Consider the following 17,163-nt stretch of genomic DNA (forward strand, 5'->3'; position numbering starts at 1 on the left):
TTTAGCTCTATTTTCTTCCACACTCACATAGGACCTGAACCCACCACAGCAGCACGTCTGCAATCTGTAGGGAAATATATAGACAATGTGTGCAATCACCAGTGTAGATGATCAGTATTTAAACGTATTACATGATTCACACATGTAAAAGTTTATCTTCTAGGAGAACTAGTATATATATATATACAATCCTAAAAGTTAAAAACTAAGATGGTTGTAGATGAACATGCAGATCAACTAGGGTGTTCACCTCTTAGGATGCCCAAGAGTAGAATAAGACAATCTTGTCCATACAATCATCAACAGTACATTACCAGGGGACCATCTGGTTACAGGGAAAGGGAGGAAGTGAAATTAAAATCTTTTGTAATCTTTACTGTGAAAGTGACTTAAAATCTTACCAAATATAGAAATTAAACTTTCAAATAGATTCCTTAGCATTATAATGTTAATTTCCAGTTCAAATCTATGTAATTTGGTTGCAAAGTGAATTAAAATTTAAGGGAAAAGGCTGGGCATGCCGCCAGGTTGCCCAGCATGTGTCATCCTCTCCCCCACCCTCCTTTGGAATAGACCCCCTTCCCTCCTGTATCCAGCCTTGTGATTGGTGTATGCCACTAGCTTACAGAGTTACAGAAAGCTGGCGGCATACCCAACCCTCTCCCAAAATTTAATTATTATATTCCATTAGTTTTTTAGTAAGTTACACTACATTTGTTGATGATGATTCCAAAAGTTTCCATTTTATTTTGTTGTAATTTTTCATCGGAAAAGGCTGGGCAAGCCGCCAGAGTGCCCAACATGTGTCTTCCTCTCTCTTTCCCCTTTGGAAAAGACCCCCTTGCCCTCCTGTGTCCAGCCCTGTAATTGGTGTATGCCGCTAGCTTACCGAAAGCTGGCGGCATGCCCAACCCTCTTCCTAATTTCATTTACCTTCCTCCACTCAACCAGGCAGAGCCTGAAAGAAAAGCCCAAGTTGAAGACTGACTTAAGTTGCCTGATACACCAGACAGGCTGGCTGTAAAAATTGTACAAGTCAAAAAAGAATGGCAGGAGTAATATTTTGGATGAAAACCCACATTTCACTAGACAGTAGAAAGAAAATGGAAGGGGAGCAATGAAAGCAACAATGTACATATCAGTAGTACTGATCTGGCATATGTTGGGTGAGCAATCAGCACAAAAGGGATGATAGTGTGTACTTGGACATTTTTACACAAAAAGAACTACTCTCTATATGTAAGACGTACCAGAAAGAAAATGATCAAAATGTTGCAAGTGGAGACCCAGCGTTGGTGAAGTAAGCAGCAAGGTCAACATTTGAGTCTTCATACATGCTGATGAAAGGATGTTCCTAGTTTTCACATGAGAACACACATAATCAAGGGGTTGAGTCAAACATAAGGAGGTGAAATTAAGAAAGTGGTTGTATCCATACCATTAGTTTATGTGCTGACTGTCTATGTTTTGGATCTTTCTGTACACTGAAAGATAATAGAGAATCTCATATCAGCTTTAAATATGATAAGTCCTCAAAAGACACAAATGCTTGGGGAAGAGGGGGGGGGGGGAATCCACCAACACGCTTGGTAGGAAGACCAACTTTTCTTAACTGTATATTTCAATTGCTCAATATTTTCATAATTTCAAGCTCTAACCAGGAATTAGAATGTTCCAAATTCCGCCCAAATAAAGGGGGGGAAAGACAAAAAAACACACACCTTTCATTAAGACCTAAGCTTCAAGAAGAATAACATGACTCGAACATTGACATATCAGTATAAAACTATAAAGGAGGTCAGGTTAACAAAATCACACTAGGTGCATGAAGTTATTTGAACAGATTTAAGCCTGTTTTCAAGTACCATGCTGAGATAAAGGAGCAGAACTCTGGAGAAAACTGGTCAGAAGGTGCACGAGGTGGTGGTTGCCCCACAATTGCTTCCATAAGCTCATAACAATTGACCCATCCTTCTTCTTCTGGTGGGGAATAAGGAAATTTGCCGGTTGCACACTCCAGTAAAACTAATCCCAAGCTCCAAATATCACTTCTGGAGCCATGTTTAGCTCCACTGATTCTCTCTGGCTATCAAAAAATAAAATAAAGATAGACAGTTTCAACATATATATTTCGATCATGTAGTAATGTGAAGAAAAAAGTGTTTATTTGCAAGGACACCATAAAAATCGTAAGTTTCCCACGTAAAGAGACCCCAAAAAACCCAAAAAAGTACTAATTAAAATACTCACAGACATATAGTTGTAAGTTCCAACCAAGGTATTTGCCTGGCCAGAGGTGCTTTCCAATATGGCACTCACACCAAAATCAGTTATCTTGACTGCTCCTGTATGATTTATTAACAAATTAGAAGGTTTTAAGTCCCTGTGAATTATGTGCTTGTCATGATGAAGATACAACAGACCCATGAGCACCTGCATGTATGAAGAAATTGTTCAATGGTAAGAATCAAATAAGGGAATTATTGGATCAACGAACACAACATAGAATGCCAACCTGCTTACAGATGGCAGAAAGATATGACTCTGGAATTGTTTTGACTTTGTTTAGAAAATCTGCAAGAGAACCACCATCCATGTATTCCAAAACAATCGATATGACACCATTGTCATAGAATGACTGGTAACATACAACCACATACGGACACTGTGCTGACTGATTAATCTTCAGTTCCTGTGCAATATGTTTGCGATTTTGCTCCTGGATATTCAGTTGTATAACCTGTATTTTGCAGTTCATCAGAACTTTCCCCAACAAAGATTCGTAACTACAGAGCAACACTAAATGAGAATGCCTTACGAATCTTGTGATTAGTCACAAAAAGGTAAACATAAGCTATGGCATTAACAAAAGAAAAGCAGTATGAAAGAATGTACCTGTTATTCTGGAAGAAATAGCAATCGTGAACCTTTTTAATGGGAGAATGAGTCTGTTCAGACAAAGGTATAATTGGTGACCTCTAGTTCCACATACATTATACATATCCAGGAACAGAGCCACAGGTGGAAGGGAGGAACCTTGCTCCCAACCCAACCAGAAAGGGGAAAGTTGAATATTAAAAAGTTATACAATGGAGTGGAGAAGAGAGGGGAGGGGATCATGCCTGAGTGCATGTCATCCAGGGTTGTTTCACCAAAATAGTTAACCTACCTATAGTCAACCTGTTGGAGGGTCCAACCCAAAACCTTAAGACATTAAGAGGAGAGAGCTCCTGAAGTATACGAAGGCACCAAGGGCCTGAACAAACCAATGTGAGACTAATCAGACTATCTCTGTAACTCCCAACATCTCAACACTCCCTCTCACATGTAGCCTCGGCATACCTAGTCCTACACATGGACAGAAAACTTATGAAGCACAACAAAGGGACCTTGGCTCACGTATATGAAGGCACCAAGAACCTGAACAAACCAATGTGGGACTAAAACTCTATAACTCCCAACATCTGTACACAATCAATTATATATTTATAATAATAAGAAAAAACTCGACAGAAGTTTCTCTCAATGGGCATGTCTACAAAAATTGGTGGATGGGCACACCTAATTGTGCCATGTGGAAGGGAGATTCAGCCATTCTGACTGTTGGATATGTGGGGAATGATACGGATTGGCCACATGTAAATTTTCAGCCTCAAATTCCATCATTTACCCTCCAATATATGTCCATACATCCCTCGGTCGCCCGAGTATTCATGTACACCCTTTTGGTGGTCTTTAATTTTTCAATACTTTGGTGTACACGTGGCTAACTCCTTTTGAGCTGAAATTTGACATGTGAGCAAGGGACCTTGGGTCTACCTGTTCACAAAATTTCAGCCCTATCCGACCTGCAACATGGGAGAAAATAGGTGCTTGTCCACCTATTTATGTAGGCATGCCTGTCAAAAGAACCTCGACCATATTTTTCAGGGAAAAAGAATCTACAGTTCAAAATATGTGTCTATACTCTATATCCTTTTATAACCTATAGACATCTCTATTTATGTCAAGACTATAGTAACTATACCTCATATTTTCTACTCCAAATGGTGTGTTTTTTTTTTTTGAAAGTTTGCATTTTGGCTTTTGGGTGACATTGAATAGAACATGGGTCCATAGACAACACCATAGGCACTTACAATAACAGCCATTTTGGAATGCTTTTTCCTTGGAATTCATGAAGCAAGGTGAGGCTCTACAACTTGATCATACAAAATGAATAAACCACCCAGTGGTTGGTCTAATCCTCCAATCATGAGACAATTGGTAAGTTATAAGTTTCCCCCAGATCCTTTTCGGTCCTCTGGCCCAAACCTAAGACATTGACATTGCCTTCTGGCAATTCCTAAGGGAAAATTTTCCAAAATTGTGGTTTTCCCTGCATCTACAGATTTGTGCGTGGACTCTAGGTCCATTCCACCATTACCAGACTCACTTTCCTTTTCTAACCCTCGCCATCATTTTTTTTTCAGGTTTCTCTTTGGTCTTACTCTTTTCAACTTTTTGTAGTATATGTTCTACTTTCCACACTTCTCGAATAATGATTGAGTCCTCTTGCACAAAAATTACCGCTTCCTGATTAAATCCAATCCAAAACAATAATCTTACATTGGCTTATAGTCAAACTACCTTCTTTTCAGTTTCACAAAGTATATTCCTCTTCAAAATTACAAAACCTAAAACAATGCGAGTGTAGCTCTGAAGTAGAACATACTACCGCTTTATAGTAGGACTCATAAATTACTATATGGAAGCTTGACCCGCTATGAGGTGGGATCCCTGATACCAGCTGTGCATCATTATGGCCTCCCAGGAGAAAGATCCTGGCTTTGCCTTAGGGGATACCATTCACACAGCATTGAACTGCATTTAGATCTGGAAGAGGTTATTAAAAATCGCATACCACAGCACAGATATCCAACATCTAGGTCAATTTTTGACATATTTCCGGTCCATATGACTCTCAACCAAACCATTTTAAAGTGGATCTACCAGATTAAGGGGTACATACCCATTAAAAAGGTATTGGACTGGTTTAATAATTAAATCTTACCAGCTCCAGTCATGCCCTGATGTTTTTTAGGTAGTTTCATGTTAGATAATAACTGGGCTACAGATAAAAGTAAGACATGCAGAACCTCCAATTTTAGCAAGTCAACCAGAATGAATTTCACATCCAACTCATTGAAAATCCAAGCTAGTGACCTGTTAATGTTATACTTGTTTATTATACAGACTAGAAAAAAAATTTTAATTTTTAATTTTGATAGTGTCCAATTTTATCTATTTCTTGACTTAATATGCCAAGAAATCCGCTTGTCAAATAGCAACCTCCGAAAAGTGTTATATATGGATCTCTTGTTATACTTCAAATCAAAGGTAGATAACAAAGGATACAGAAAACGATATGGTTGGGTATCTAAACTTGATAACCATATCTAAAAAGTGAACAAAAAAGAACATCTTAATTTTGTTTGGATCACAAATTCACAACTAACTATTGAGAGAATGATTGCAAAATGAAGAAAGTACAAAAAGGCAGGAATAGTGAGAACAAGTGAAAATTGTGAAATAAGGCAGGGATACTGTTAAACTCATACAGCACCTTCAGAGCAAAAAATTGGCCAGTCCATTTGTGTTGGACCAGCTGCACGACCCCTCCGTTACCCTTTCCAATCACTTTAATTATATCTATGTCAGCTAAGATCAATTGGTTGTCCGATAGCTTTATAAGGCTTGGCTGCACAGAAGATAATGCATACGAGAATGTCAACATCATAAAAGTACAAAATTTTGTAGTACTTTGTGAGAATCATACTGCAATATAAATTATCAAACTAGAATACCAGAAGCAATGTGGTGCGTCTTTACATCATAGAAGAGGTTTTCTCTCATCAAAATTGACTCCGTACAGTCTGTACCGGAGTAGTTAATCGTCAAAAGAACAACAATTGGTTGTTGCATTTCAATTCATGTGATGTAAAAGAGGGCTTTCTCGTCTCGTAGGCAGGGATGAGCTTTCTATAGACTCTTTAACTTGTAGTTAACTTTTTCCATAATAAATACATTTCATTTGTATATGTTTTGCTCACCCAATATTTTCCATGTGATATCACAACCCAACCCCATATTTGCGAAATATAAACCAAATAAACAAACACAAAAACAGCTAACTTATTTTTCTTTCCAGAAAACCTCAACTCTGCTTTGTATGAATTACAAAGACATAGATTCATGAACTTTGCACCACTTTGTCATCCCTTGAATATCAAAAAGAATACAGAACAGAATATAATTTCTACTAGGGATAGGTAAGATGTCGTGATTTTTTTTTTTTATGTGAGATTTTTCATATTCAGACTCTCAATCACTTCACTATCTTGAAATAGGGTTACAATAAGCCAAATAAGTATCTAGTTTTCTAGAGGGATAGCATGTTGGGTGTTTCAAACATAACTCCTAAACTTTCCTCCAAGACATAGTTTACTGGGTAGAAAAAAAAGGCTCTATAAGAAACATAACTAAGAACCTCCTCAACTAAACTTGAATAATAAGATTCATGAATTGGATTATAGATCCAATAACTAACCATATATTGTTCTAGGAGTGGATCCAATGGGAAGATCCAAATCAAAATAATTAGGAGTCACATATCATGTCATGGATAGAACATTGGCAAGGAATCATAGAAAAAGACCACGAAAAGAGAACATTCAATTTCCAAAGGATGGCTAGATGTAGCAAAACCGTAGCTTGTATATTTCTACTTAGGGATAGGTACTTAAGGTTAACGCTCTCCGCCTAAAACGACCTTCTGAACATTAACATATTTCTCCTTAAACTTTGCTGAACCAAAATTTTAATGCAGAATCTATATGTATTAGTTTGATTGTAGCATGATAAACTGGACAACAACAACATCATAGCCTTATCCCAACTTAATGGGCTCGGTTACATGGATCCTAGAAGAGGCAAAAGAATAATAGAAAAAAAAGGGGGTGGGGCATACAACATCGACACAAACACAAACTCTTGGGCATCGACCATGGCTACGTACCGCTTCTTACAACTCGACATATAAGCCTCGAAATGGAGTGTAAAACAGGAAACAACATCACATCAACATAGTCCAACTACATGGGTCAACCGCATGGATCTTTGTTCTCCAATCAGCTCTATTTGAGGTCATACTAAGAACAAGGCCTAAGCTAAGCATGTCTTTCTTCACCACTTCTCCTATGGTTATCTTAGGCCTGCCCCTAGTTCACAATAAAGAACTAGCATGGATCTCGTTGCAAGTTTAAGATTGCTAGTTGAAAGGATCAGCAGTGACCTACAAGGTAGTATCAGCAAAAACATTCGATGGTTGGGGAGAAAATCATGTTACAGCAAACTGTGACCGAAAACCAAGGACTGTGGTGGGTGGGCTGTGTGCTAATTAGAGATTGAACTCAGTTTCTTGGATGAAGGAAAACCCTCTGGGTGTTCTTGCAGTTCTGAGAGGGATTGTAATTAGAATGCCTTTTTCAGTTTCCTCTGAACTAATGAGACATGGGGATTGCCTCATAACAGTACAGTGGTGGACAGTGAGAATGGAAGCAAGGAAGCACCAATCAATTATTCTACGTCCAACAGATTAGTGTTCAAAGCTTGTTCTACTTCTTATTTTCTGGGAAATCAGTTGAAAGCATCATATATGTGTCATTATATCGTTATAAAGTTAATCAACTTATCTCAGAGTCTCTTCAAGAGTTCATAAACTTTATATAAATAAAAGATAAAACGAGTACTAATCATGACTGGACTAAATGGAGGTGATCCATGAAACTAGCAGTCAAGAAAATAGGGGGGTTGGAATCTTCCAACCTTAGGTAGCAAAAGATATCTCGAATTCACAATTGAGATATCTCTCAATATAACAGAGTCGGGAAGTCGAGTAAATGGGCCTTACCGGCTCATCTTCGTTTTGAGAGATAATTCGAATTCCATTTTTGTCGACTATCAGATCCCCAGCTCTGAACGTACCGGTGGGAGTGCTGTTAAGAATCCCCACCAGAATTAATCTCAACAAGAATTTAAAAAAAAATAGAACAACAGAAATGCAAAGAAGATGAGGGAAAGGAGGAACAGAAAGAGATTTACATGAATTCAGAGACGGAATTTTCATCAGAAGGAATGGTAAGCTCGAGGTTTAAGCTCCCTTTCTTCATGGTGTCTCTCTCTTCTTCCGCTGTTGGCTGTTGGCTGTTGGCTGTAGACTTCAGAAGTTCTTGAGTCGTTTCAAAGTCATTTCTTTAGTTTCTTTATTAAATGCTCTCTCCATAGCAAACTCTTTTCTTTTTAGGGAAAATTACATATACCTCCCCTGTACTTTGCCCTAATTACACATTCCTCCCCTTGATTTTTTTACCTTACATTTTGACCCCTTATGATTGACGGTGTTAGGGTACTGTTAGTTAGTGGTTTGAAAAGACAATATTACCCTTGTTCTAAAACACCACAAGCAGAATTACAATGATACCCTTTTCATCATCTTCAACCTTAAAACACTCATTTCTTTTCCTCCACCGCCGCCACCACTGCCACCGCCTCCTCCTCCTCCTCCTCCTCGGACTCTTATTCCCTAAAACTTTAAATTTACGCACTAAATGTTGACTCTTCTATCTGCAGATTATGTTTCAATTAAATGTTAGTAAATTACAATTCAGAAAAAGCTTTAAGTGGTGAAATAGAAGAATCAAACTTGGATTTGATAATAGATCGAGTGGAAGATTGATGTTCACCTGAGTGGTATATACCAAGCAGGTGGAAGATCGAAAACCATAGAAAACCCTAAACACCAAAACCCCCAACCCCAAAACCTATACAGAAAAAAGAAAAAGAAAGAGGATAGCTCCTTTCGTTTCTGCTCTATTATACCCTCTTCTGAACCTCCTTGCTCCTCCTTTGCCGGAGCTTCCATGGCAGGTTGTGCCCTCGCCGATGAAGCTGGAGGTTCTGATCTCTCTGAAACCCTTTATTGCAGATTTCGTAGAAAAATCGGTTTGTGGCCATGAGCGTTTTAGGAGATAGAGCTATCACCTCGACGTTTGGATATGTTTTTGACGCATCAAATGACCCCAATAATTAAAAGTGACCCATCAGAGAAAGTCGCATAACTTGGAACTCCCACCCCAAAAAAAAGAGAAAAAGAAGCTAAAGGGCATAGCTAGCTATAGCTAGCTATAGCTCACCTGGAGTTCCCTGGAAGATTTATCTTCTTCTTCACCACCGACACAAGAGCTAGATTGGGAGGAGGGTTAGGTTTGGATTGGTTTCCGATGAGCAAAACCTCCGAATGAAGTGGGAGATGGGTTGTTCTCCTTTCCAATGCCCCGCTCTTGAACAAAAATGGGTACTCTATTGTCATTAAACTCTATGAGAAAAGTGATCTCCGAAACCATAAAAGCTTTCATCTTTCTAACTTGAATATGTGATAATAAAATGTTGAACTCGTTGTTTTCGCAACTTTCATCTCTTCCATTACATCATTGGAAGATGCCAATGGGATGAAGCTTCTTAATCTTGAGATGAAACGATTCCACACAAGACGACGTCTCCAAAGCCGTGCTAACCTCTGTTTTGGACCCCTGAATCTCTTAAAAGTTCTTGGTAGGGCTCTTGGTGAAGCTCAAGATTGGATTTCCCAAGATTTACTTGAAACCCAATCTGATTTTTGTTTTTCCGATCAAACAAAACCCAATATCTTATAGCAAAGAGCAAGAACGAATAGACCATATTCGCCTTCAAATCCATTTTTGTATGAATTTTGGGTTTCTCGAGCTGCTTCTGTTGTTTCTTGTTCTTCTCAAAACCCAACCAATTATAATCACACGGTGATGACTGGGCTGTAATCTAACGTGACTCATCCAACAGCGAGGTTGGAACTTGGAATTGAAAATTTTTCAAATTGGCAAAATGTGTTATACCCGCACCCCGGATCATAATTAATTATTATTTCTTCCCCGTGACGTGTGGTTATCATCGCCACGTATATGCCGGTGAGTCAGTTTCACCGTGGTCAAACCCACTACAAAATTATTGACCACAGTATGGTTTTGCCTGTAGAGGAAAGGTTCCTCAACCGTCGGTGGGGGGAAATTCGTTGACGGTGACTTCGTTGATTTTCCTCCAAGTACTAGTCCGGGAAGTGAAGAGTATCGGGCGTGTACCTTGGAGCGTCGCCTCACTTGGACACTTCGCTCGAGTGATGAGCTTGGCATCGTCGTGGCGAGACTGTTGGGGTCATGGGGACAAACCATGACTACTGAGAAGTAAGTTTTAGCCTCTTAATTTTTATTTATTTATCCTTTCCTTCGATGCCCTAGAAGTACGGGCCAAGATTTGGACCACCCGGGCTATTTTAGTTGAGTTGGGAATATTCTATTTGTGGATCCCACTTATTTAAGGGAGCGTGTGATGGGCTTATAATCCTATGGTAGATGGACCCATCCCCAAGTGGGTTCTTTTCTATTTTGAAACCTGTGGGCAGACCCATTTAGTTAAGAGGCCCATTCAACTTGAGGGCCCATTTGACTCTATTTGACCCAAAGATGGGTTAACCCATTCCTTTATCTTAAATAAGACCATGGGTCAACCCATTAAGCCCTCTTGACCCATTTAACTTAAACTACCCATTTGGCCTAATGACCCATTTATCTTGGATCCACCCATTTAACTCTTGACCCATTTAACTTAAAGTATCCATTTAGCTATTCGACCCATTTAACTTAAAGGACCCAAGGTCCATTTTCTTTAAATAAGACAAGGGGGGGGAGAAGCTTTCTTTCTCTTTATTTCTCCCATCGTGGAGGAGAGAAAGAGAAGAGAAAGGAGAAAGAAGAAAGAAGAAAGAAGGAAAGAAGGAAGAAGGAAGGAGAAAAGGAGGAAGAAGAATGGAAAAGCTTGGATGAAGACTTGGAACCTCATCTTGTGGAGCCCTCTACGTGGAGCTTTTCTATATTGGGGGAAGGTAAGCCATTAACACCCACCTCTCTTCATCTATTTTGGGTTTTGGGGTTTGGAAAATGGGAGAGATTTGACCTAGGGTTCTCTTGGAACCCAAGGAATCGATGGAACCTCTAAATCTATACTATGGTGGAGTTATTTCACTCCATTACAAGCTCTAAGCCTAAGCAATCTCTTTCCATTTGAGAATTTAGGGTTTCTACCCTATTATGTCCTAAATTAGGTTATCTTTGCTTTCCCTCTTGAATCCTTGGGATTATATGGACCTAATGAGGTCTTAGAACCCTAATAGACCTAAAGGGGAAGCTTCTTCGATGTTCTCCTACCTTTAAACCCCTTGGGAAAGGAATCCCGGGTGAGAGACCTTTCAATTTCGGTTCTGCAGGTATGTGGTTTTACATGTGATTTCAGACCTGCAAGAAACCACCCTGAGAGTACCTCCCTGAGAAGGCCCCTGGAAAGCTAGGATTTATGTGTGATTTCATTTCCTGAGAAACCACTCTTGCAACCGCACCTTTGGACGAGATCGCCCGAGTCCCTGGTTTCCTAGGATTTACCGTGGTTGCAGCATTTGGGCATGAAACCACACCGCAACCGCCCTTGGCGAGACCTTCCTAAGCCACTGGTTAGCTAGGATTTACATGTGGTTGCGGGAATTGGGCATGAAACCACCCATAAAATCACCCCGCTCTCGAAACCTTATACTTAAATAATTTATGGGAGACCTTTAGGGGATCCGTCCCTTTACTTAATTAACCCTGTTTTCACTCTTTATTTAGGTTTAAAGTTTTCATCTTGCGACGTGTTACTTAATTGCGGCGACAACTCATAACATCGGAACATAACTTATATGTGAGTGGGTTTGGTTGTTTGGGCTTGATATTATTATTGCATTGTATATTATGTCATCATTATAAATTATTAAGCATGCTTGCATATTACATATTTTTTTATATATGAATGTTATGATGTTAATTGGAGATGCTTTACTTTGATGGGTCTAGTGTCGGTGCAGTGCTGGTGTTTAACTCCGGATACTATATATATTTATGAAGAAATTATGTTGAATGCCATGTTGAATCTATGCTGCGGCCGCACGATAACATGTAACCGGGCACTAAACCGGATGAAAAGTTGATGCGCCCGGATTACCTCTCGGGACGATAGGACTTGCATGTAGCGTGGCTAGGATTTTACACCCTTATGCTACGACCCTTACCAACGGGGTTTAGGTGTTGGGTAACCGCACACCGATTCTCGTGGAGGTGGGAGAGGCCACCATGGTAGTATTGGTTATCAAGGGTGCCACCGAGTGGTCTTGGAGGCTTTGATTGGCGTAGGTCCCAGGTGACAATTGAGGTTTCATTATGGCGATAAGTTAAGTGACCCACAGTGTCTCCCGAGTTGTCACAAAAGCATATACCTCCGACTTAGTTGTGATGTTAGGTGAAAAATTTACTTAACATATGCATGTATCATTGGACTATGTGAATTGTGTGTTTGTGCATCCCCATCCCCTCACTGCTCTGGAGAGCTAACCCCTCGTGTACACAATTTTTAGATTATGATGCAGTCAGAGGAGCCAAGAAGTGTGTTAGAGGAACATGGCAACGGTGTCCTTGTGACGATTGCGCCTACGGGCCGTGAGAATTTTAGGGACTTGTTCTCCTTCTATTTATTTTAGGGCGTAGGCCCATGTATAAACATTTACGTTATACCCTTGTTGATCATTATTAGATGGTAATGGAAAATGGATTAATTACATGATTTATCATCTAGGCTTTGATCATCTTGTATCTATTTGATTTTATACGCTTCGCAAAACTATTGATCTTTTGGAATGTAATATTCCCCTTTCCGCACTCGATATTATATTATTTTAATATTGGTTATGATCATGCGTTGGGACACCGTGTCGCTGATCCTGGCAGCTTAGTAGGATGACACGCGTCGTCCTAGTCACCCCTTATAATGTATTGTATCCCTTGTTGGGATGGGGGGGTGACAAAATGTGTGGTTTTCTATCATCGAATTGTAATTATGTTTTTCCCTTTTTTTAATTCAACAATGAATCCCTCCAACTGAAGCTGGAACCGTCGGTGTTGGTGGAGCTGCCTTGAGAGCTTGCACGGCAGAGTGAAACTATCGTCGGTGGTGTCGTTCTTGGTGTTGCTACTTGGGGCTAGGGTTTTAGGCGTGCTCGGCGTAGTTGCAGAACGGGTGGTGATGAAACCGGGCGTGACCGGAGTAGTTGGTGGTGTGGTAGTTAGCGTTGCCATCGGGGCTTGACCGTTGACCATGGCAATGCAGAGAAGGAGGAGGAGGAAGATGAAGAAGGAGGGTAAAAAGGTCATCTCACAAGGATCTAAGGTTAGTTTAGGGATTATGAAAAATCTATCTATACCATGTCAGCACTTAACAGACCGATGCTAACGGCAGGGGAGGAATTAGTAATTATTTAAAAACTATAGGGGAATCGTATGTAAGGAAGGAAAATTAAGGGGAAGAACGTGTAATTAGGGCAAAGTACAGAGGAGGTATATGTAATTTTCCCTTCTTTTTATCCCTTTTTATATCATAATCACGAATTTTTCTCCTCTCAGGTTGCCTTCCTGGTCCGGTTTGTAAGGGATCACTATCCGCTGTTGTACTCATCGTGCGGCGCTGCAGGTGCCATATGTGCATAGCAGGCCCACATGGCACCTGTAGCACCACACGATGAGTACAGCAGTGGATAAAAATCCGGTTTGTAGGTTCGTCATGTCAAATTTGGTGGTAAAAAATATAGATAGATATTTTCTCGTGTGAAAAAATGGGTCAAATTTTTTCAAAAAAAAAAAAAAAAAACATGGTGCACTGCCTAGTGTTGTAGTGCACCTTTAAAGTGCATCGAACGATGCACCTCACCTGTGCATTGGATTTTTATCCTCCCAAGTATTGTGGTCACCATCCGATGCACTTTAAAGGTGCACTGGGTAGTACGCCACACTTGAGAGGATGAAAATCCAAATTTGAAAACCGCACCAATGATGCTGCAAAGAATATTATCATCCACGTGGGGGGATTTAGTTTATGGTATTTGTGCCGGTATCAGTCGATAGTTATACAGATTGACTGTATCGGACCAGATTGGATGATTTTGCCCCTCAATACTCTAATAGGGAAAAAGAACGCTAACCGGTCACGCGGTTAGTGTGGTTCCTACGCCTAGACACAAGCCAGTGTCTTTGTGTGCGAAAAGACCATTCAGCTCCCACTAAAATTGAAAATCACATCCAAACCAATGTGTTTGTGCGCACTTTCATTGGCTACCATGTTGATGCAGGGGCTACACAATCAGTTAGCGTTTTCTTGCCCTATCTTTTTGGAGAATTGTTCTCCATAGGGGAGTGTACCCCCCTATGCTCAGACACATGGGGGCAAAAATAATCGCCTTGCCTCTCATGAAAGGCAGTAATGAATTAATGACCGCCCTGTTAATGTCATTGTGCATGCTCCCATTGGCCCCATATATGCGCAAGGGCCATGCTGCCCCCTCCCCCACAAGAGAATTCATGAGTGCAGGGAATGTTCATGTACGTGAACAACTCACAGCCGTTCAGATGGAATCTATTCTGTGGGAATGTTCCATCTGCACGGCTGTGAGTTGTTCACGTACATGAACATTCACCCCCTTAAAATTGTTACTCTATCTTTTTTATTATTGTGCCCTCCATAATTTTTGTAAACCGATCTAACATATACCAATTCCTAAATCCATGAAATGAGTAAGAGCAAGAGAGAGGTTGTTATGTAATGTACTCCCACAACTTTTTCTTTTTTTTTTGGGTTTTTACCCCCACAACTTATTGTATGAGAGAATGTGAGATAGAATCTACACTCTCAGCATCCTGGGGATTTTTTTTCCTAAAAAACAAAACCACCATAATATAGATCTTTTTCTTTTGTTTTAAGCAATTACTCTATGTCCATGAGATTGTATAATTTTGATCATTCCATCAATTTTTCTTTTGCTTTCTTCAGCAGTTAATCTGTCACCATGAGAGTGTATGATTTTGACCATTCTAACACTTGAATAGAAAGGAAAATTTTTAGATTAGTCAAATGTCAAATTTAGTGTCTCTTTTAATAAAACCAAAATTATGCGTGTAATCCATTTTAGAGCCCCCTTGTTTTCTTCAACAATCAACCAATGTTCATACATAAACTCTTTAATATTTTAAAACTTTTTGTATTGAAGGAGAAGGAAATGAGAGACGTGAAGGCCGGCTTCGATCCCAATATCTAACTACAAGCAACCAAGGTCCATACTAACTGGATACCTTCTTTGGAGGAGAGTTGCTAGCGTAGTTGACCTGAAGTTAGTGTAATAGAGCCTAGTCCCCAGGAGATTTCAAGTTTGAGACCTTTTGTTCCTCATATAGTCTAGGATCTCCCCCCCTCCCCCCAACCTCACCCCCTCATCCCCTCAAAAAAAAAATCGATAACTCTTTTAAAGCATTTAATTGATACATAGAGATTAAGATTAGTCATGTAATTAATCCATGATTAGAAAAGAGATTTCTTATATGTCAATAGATTTGTAGCCTTACTTTTTTGCCCTTTGTTTTATTCCTAAACATTATTTAATACAATATTTATTGTAAGGGAAAAGGGGGTTTTCAAAAAATTGGAAGTCATTTAATGTAGTTCCTATGTGAAATGACAGGTTTACCCTCATTGAAAAAATTGTCAAGTTGTAGATACTCCAATAGAGGTGTCATTTAGACACTACCATTAGAAAATGATAGACATGTCACCATATGAGACCACCAATACTTCTAATTTTCAATTTGGTGGAAGTTTTCATTCACTCGTATAGAATGAAGAATTCCTTCACCATGAGTGAAATTACCTCATGATTGGATTCTTGGGTCATCATTACACTCCCACCTCTATTGACGAAGTCGAAACTATCTTCTCCTCTGGGTACTGATGCCCAATTCCTCCTCCGCCATGAGTGAAGGGAAACTCTGTCCTTTTAGTTATAGCAAGAAAAAAACAAAAAAAATGTCCCATAAATGCTTCAAAGGAGGAAACATAGTGGAGTTGTTGGGAATGTCTTCTAATGTGGGTTGGCAAAAAAAAAAAAATTTTCCACACCGGTAACAATGCTCAGAATAGTATCATCTACATGGAACTCACATGGATCGAAATAAAAGAGAATCTGTCAATGTAAACCCTACATCTCATTATGCATAAATATTTAGACTAAAATACATTTCTTTTCCAAAAGAAAAAAAAAGAACATATGACACAAAATGAAGGAGGTAAGTCCTAATACTAAGGGTAATACTAAGGGTGTTAAAATCAAACCGAAACCATTTACCAAAATTGAATCGGATCGTTTAAACTGAAATATGGTGGATTTGCTCTCTATGAGGTGCCGATGCTAGATCAACTCCTTCATTATTGGGGAAATGGTTGTATTTGTTTGACTTTGACCATTCTTGAATTTAATTGAATCTGACTAGTATTTCCACAACAGCGTGGAATCGTGGAGATTGACCCAACCGTGTGTTTTCTTGACAGAGCAATTTATATTTAATTGATTAGTTTTGCCACGTAAGCACAGTAAAAACTTGAGCATGAGGGTTTGACCTGTTGGCTCATGGAAGGGCCATCATCATTAATGACGGCGGACAATTTAAGGCAATTATGGACTTTTGTTTCAAGATTCCTTTTCGATGACTCACATGCTTTTGCCCATTTGAGGAAGGGGAATGAATCTTCACGTACGTGATCACTTCTCATACACTGTTTACATGACATGTGTCACGGGATATAGCTCCACTATTAATTGATTAATTTTTTATTAATCCCTTGCCACATGTCCTGTAAATAAGGTAAGTGAAGTGAAACTTTATGTGAAGATTCCCTAAATTCCATTTAAACGGTTGATGTGCCATGTATTCATAAGTTTTTTTAATTTTGCTTTTTGGGAAAAGGAACGCTGTGTAGATGTGCCCAACATAGTCGCGGGCGAAATGATCAGTGCAGCCCTAGTCCATTTCTTCTATTTAGGGGCACAAGTACACGCCGCACTGATTAGCGTTTTTTCTCCATTTGTTTTTTACTTAACCTTAATCCCTCTCTTATTCATGCCTAGCATATCCT

General features: G+C 39.5%; 1 protein-coding gene across 4 annotated transcripts in view; it reads right to left on the reverse strand.

Moving 5' to 3' along the window:
• Positions 1-17,163, reverse strand: part of LOC122667881 (mitogen-activated protein kinase kinase 2-like) — a 34,099-nt gene continuing 16,936 nt past the window's right edge. For 2 of the 4 annotated variants that reach the window (XM_043864346.1, XM_043864345.1), the window contains exons 2-10: positions 8,143-8,221; positions 7,952-8,036; positions 5,606-5,740; positions 2,516-2,740; positions 2,251-2,433; positions 1,866-2,086; positions 1,439-1,484; positions 1,251-1,354; positions 1-64 (exon numbers count right to left, since the gene is read on the reverse strand). In XM_043864346.1, the coding sequence (XP_043720281.1) occupies positions 1,265-1,354; positions 1,439-1,484; positions 1,866-2,086; positions 2,251-2,433; positions 2,516-2,740; positions 5,606-5,740; positions 7,952-8,036; positions 8,143-8,210 (1,053 nt within the window). In that variant the 5' untranslated portion in view covers positions 8,211-8,221 and the 3' untranslated portion in view covers positions 1-64; positions 1,251-1,264. Of the gene's footprint in view, positions 65-999; positions 1,019-1,250; positions 1,355-1,438; positions 1,485-1,865; positions 2,087-2,250; positions 2,434-2,515; positions 2,741-5,605; positions 5,741-7,951; positions 8,040-8,142; positions 8,222-17,163 lie in introns of those variants that run through there. The other 2 variants (XM_043864343.1, XM_043864344.1) reach the window with 2 other exon arrangements.

This window comes from Telopea speciosissima, chromosome 7, assembly GCF_018873765.1.
Source record: "Telopea speciosissima isolate NSW1024214 ecotype Mountain lineage chromosome 7, Tspe_v1, whole genome shotgun sequence".
Classification (NCBI taxonomy): Eukaryota; Viridiplantae; Streptophyta; class Magnoliopsida; order Proteales; family Proteaceae; genus Telopea; species Telopea speciosissima.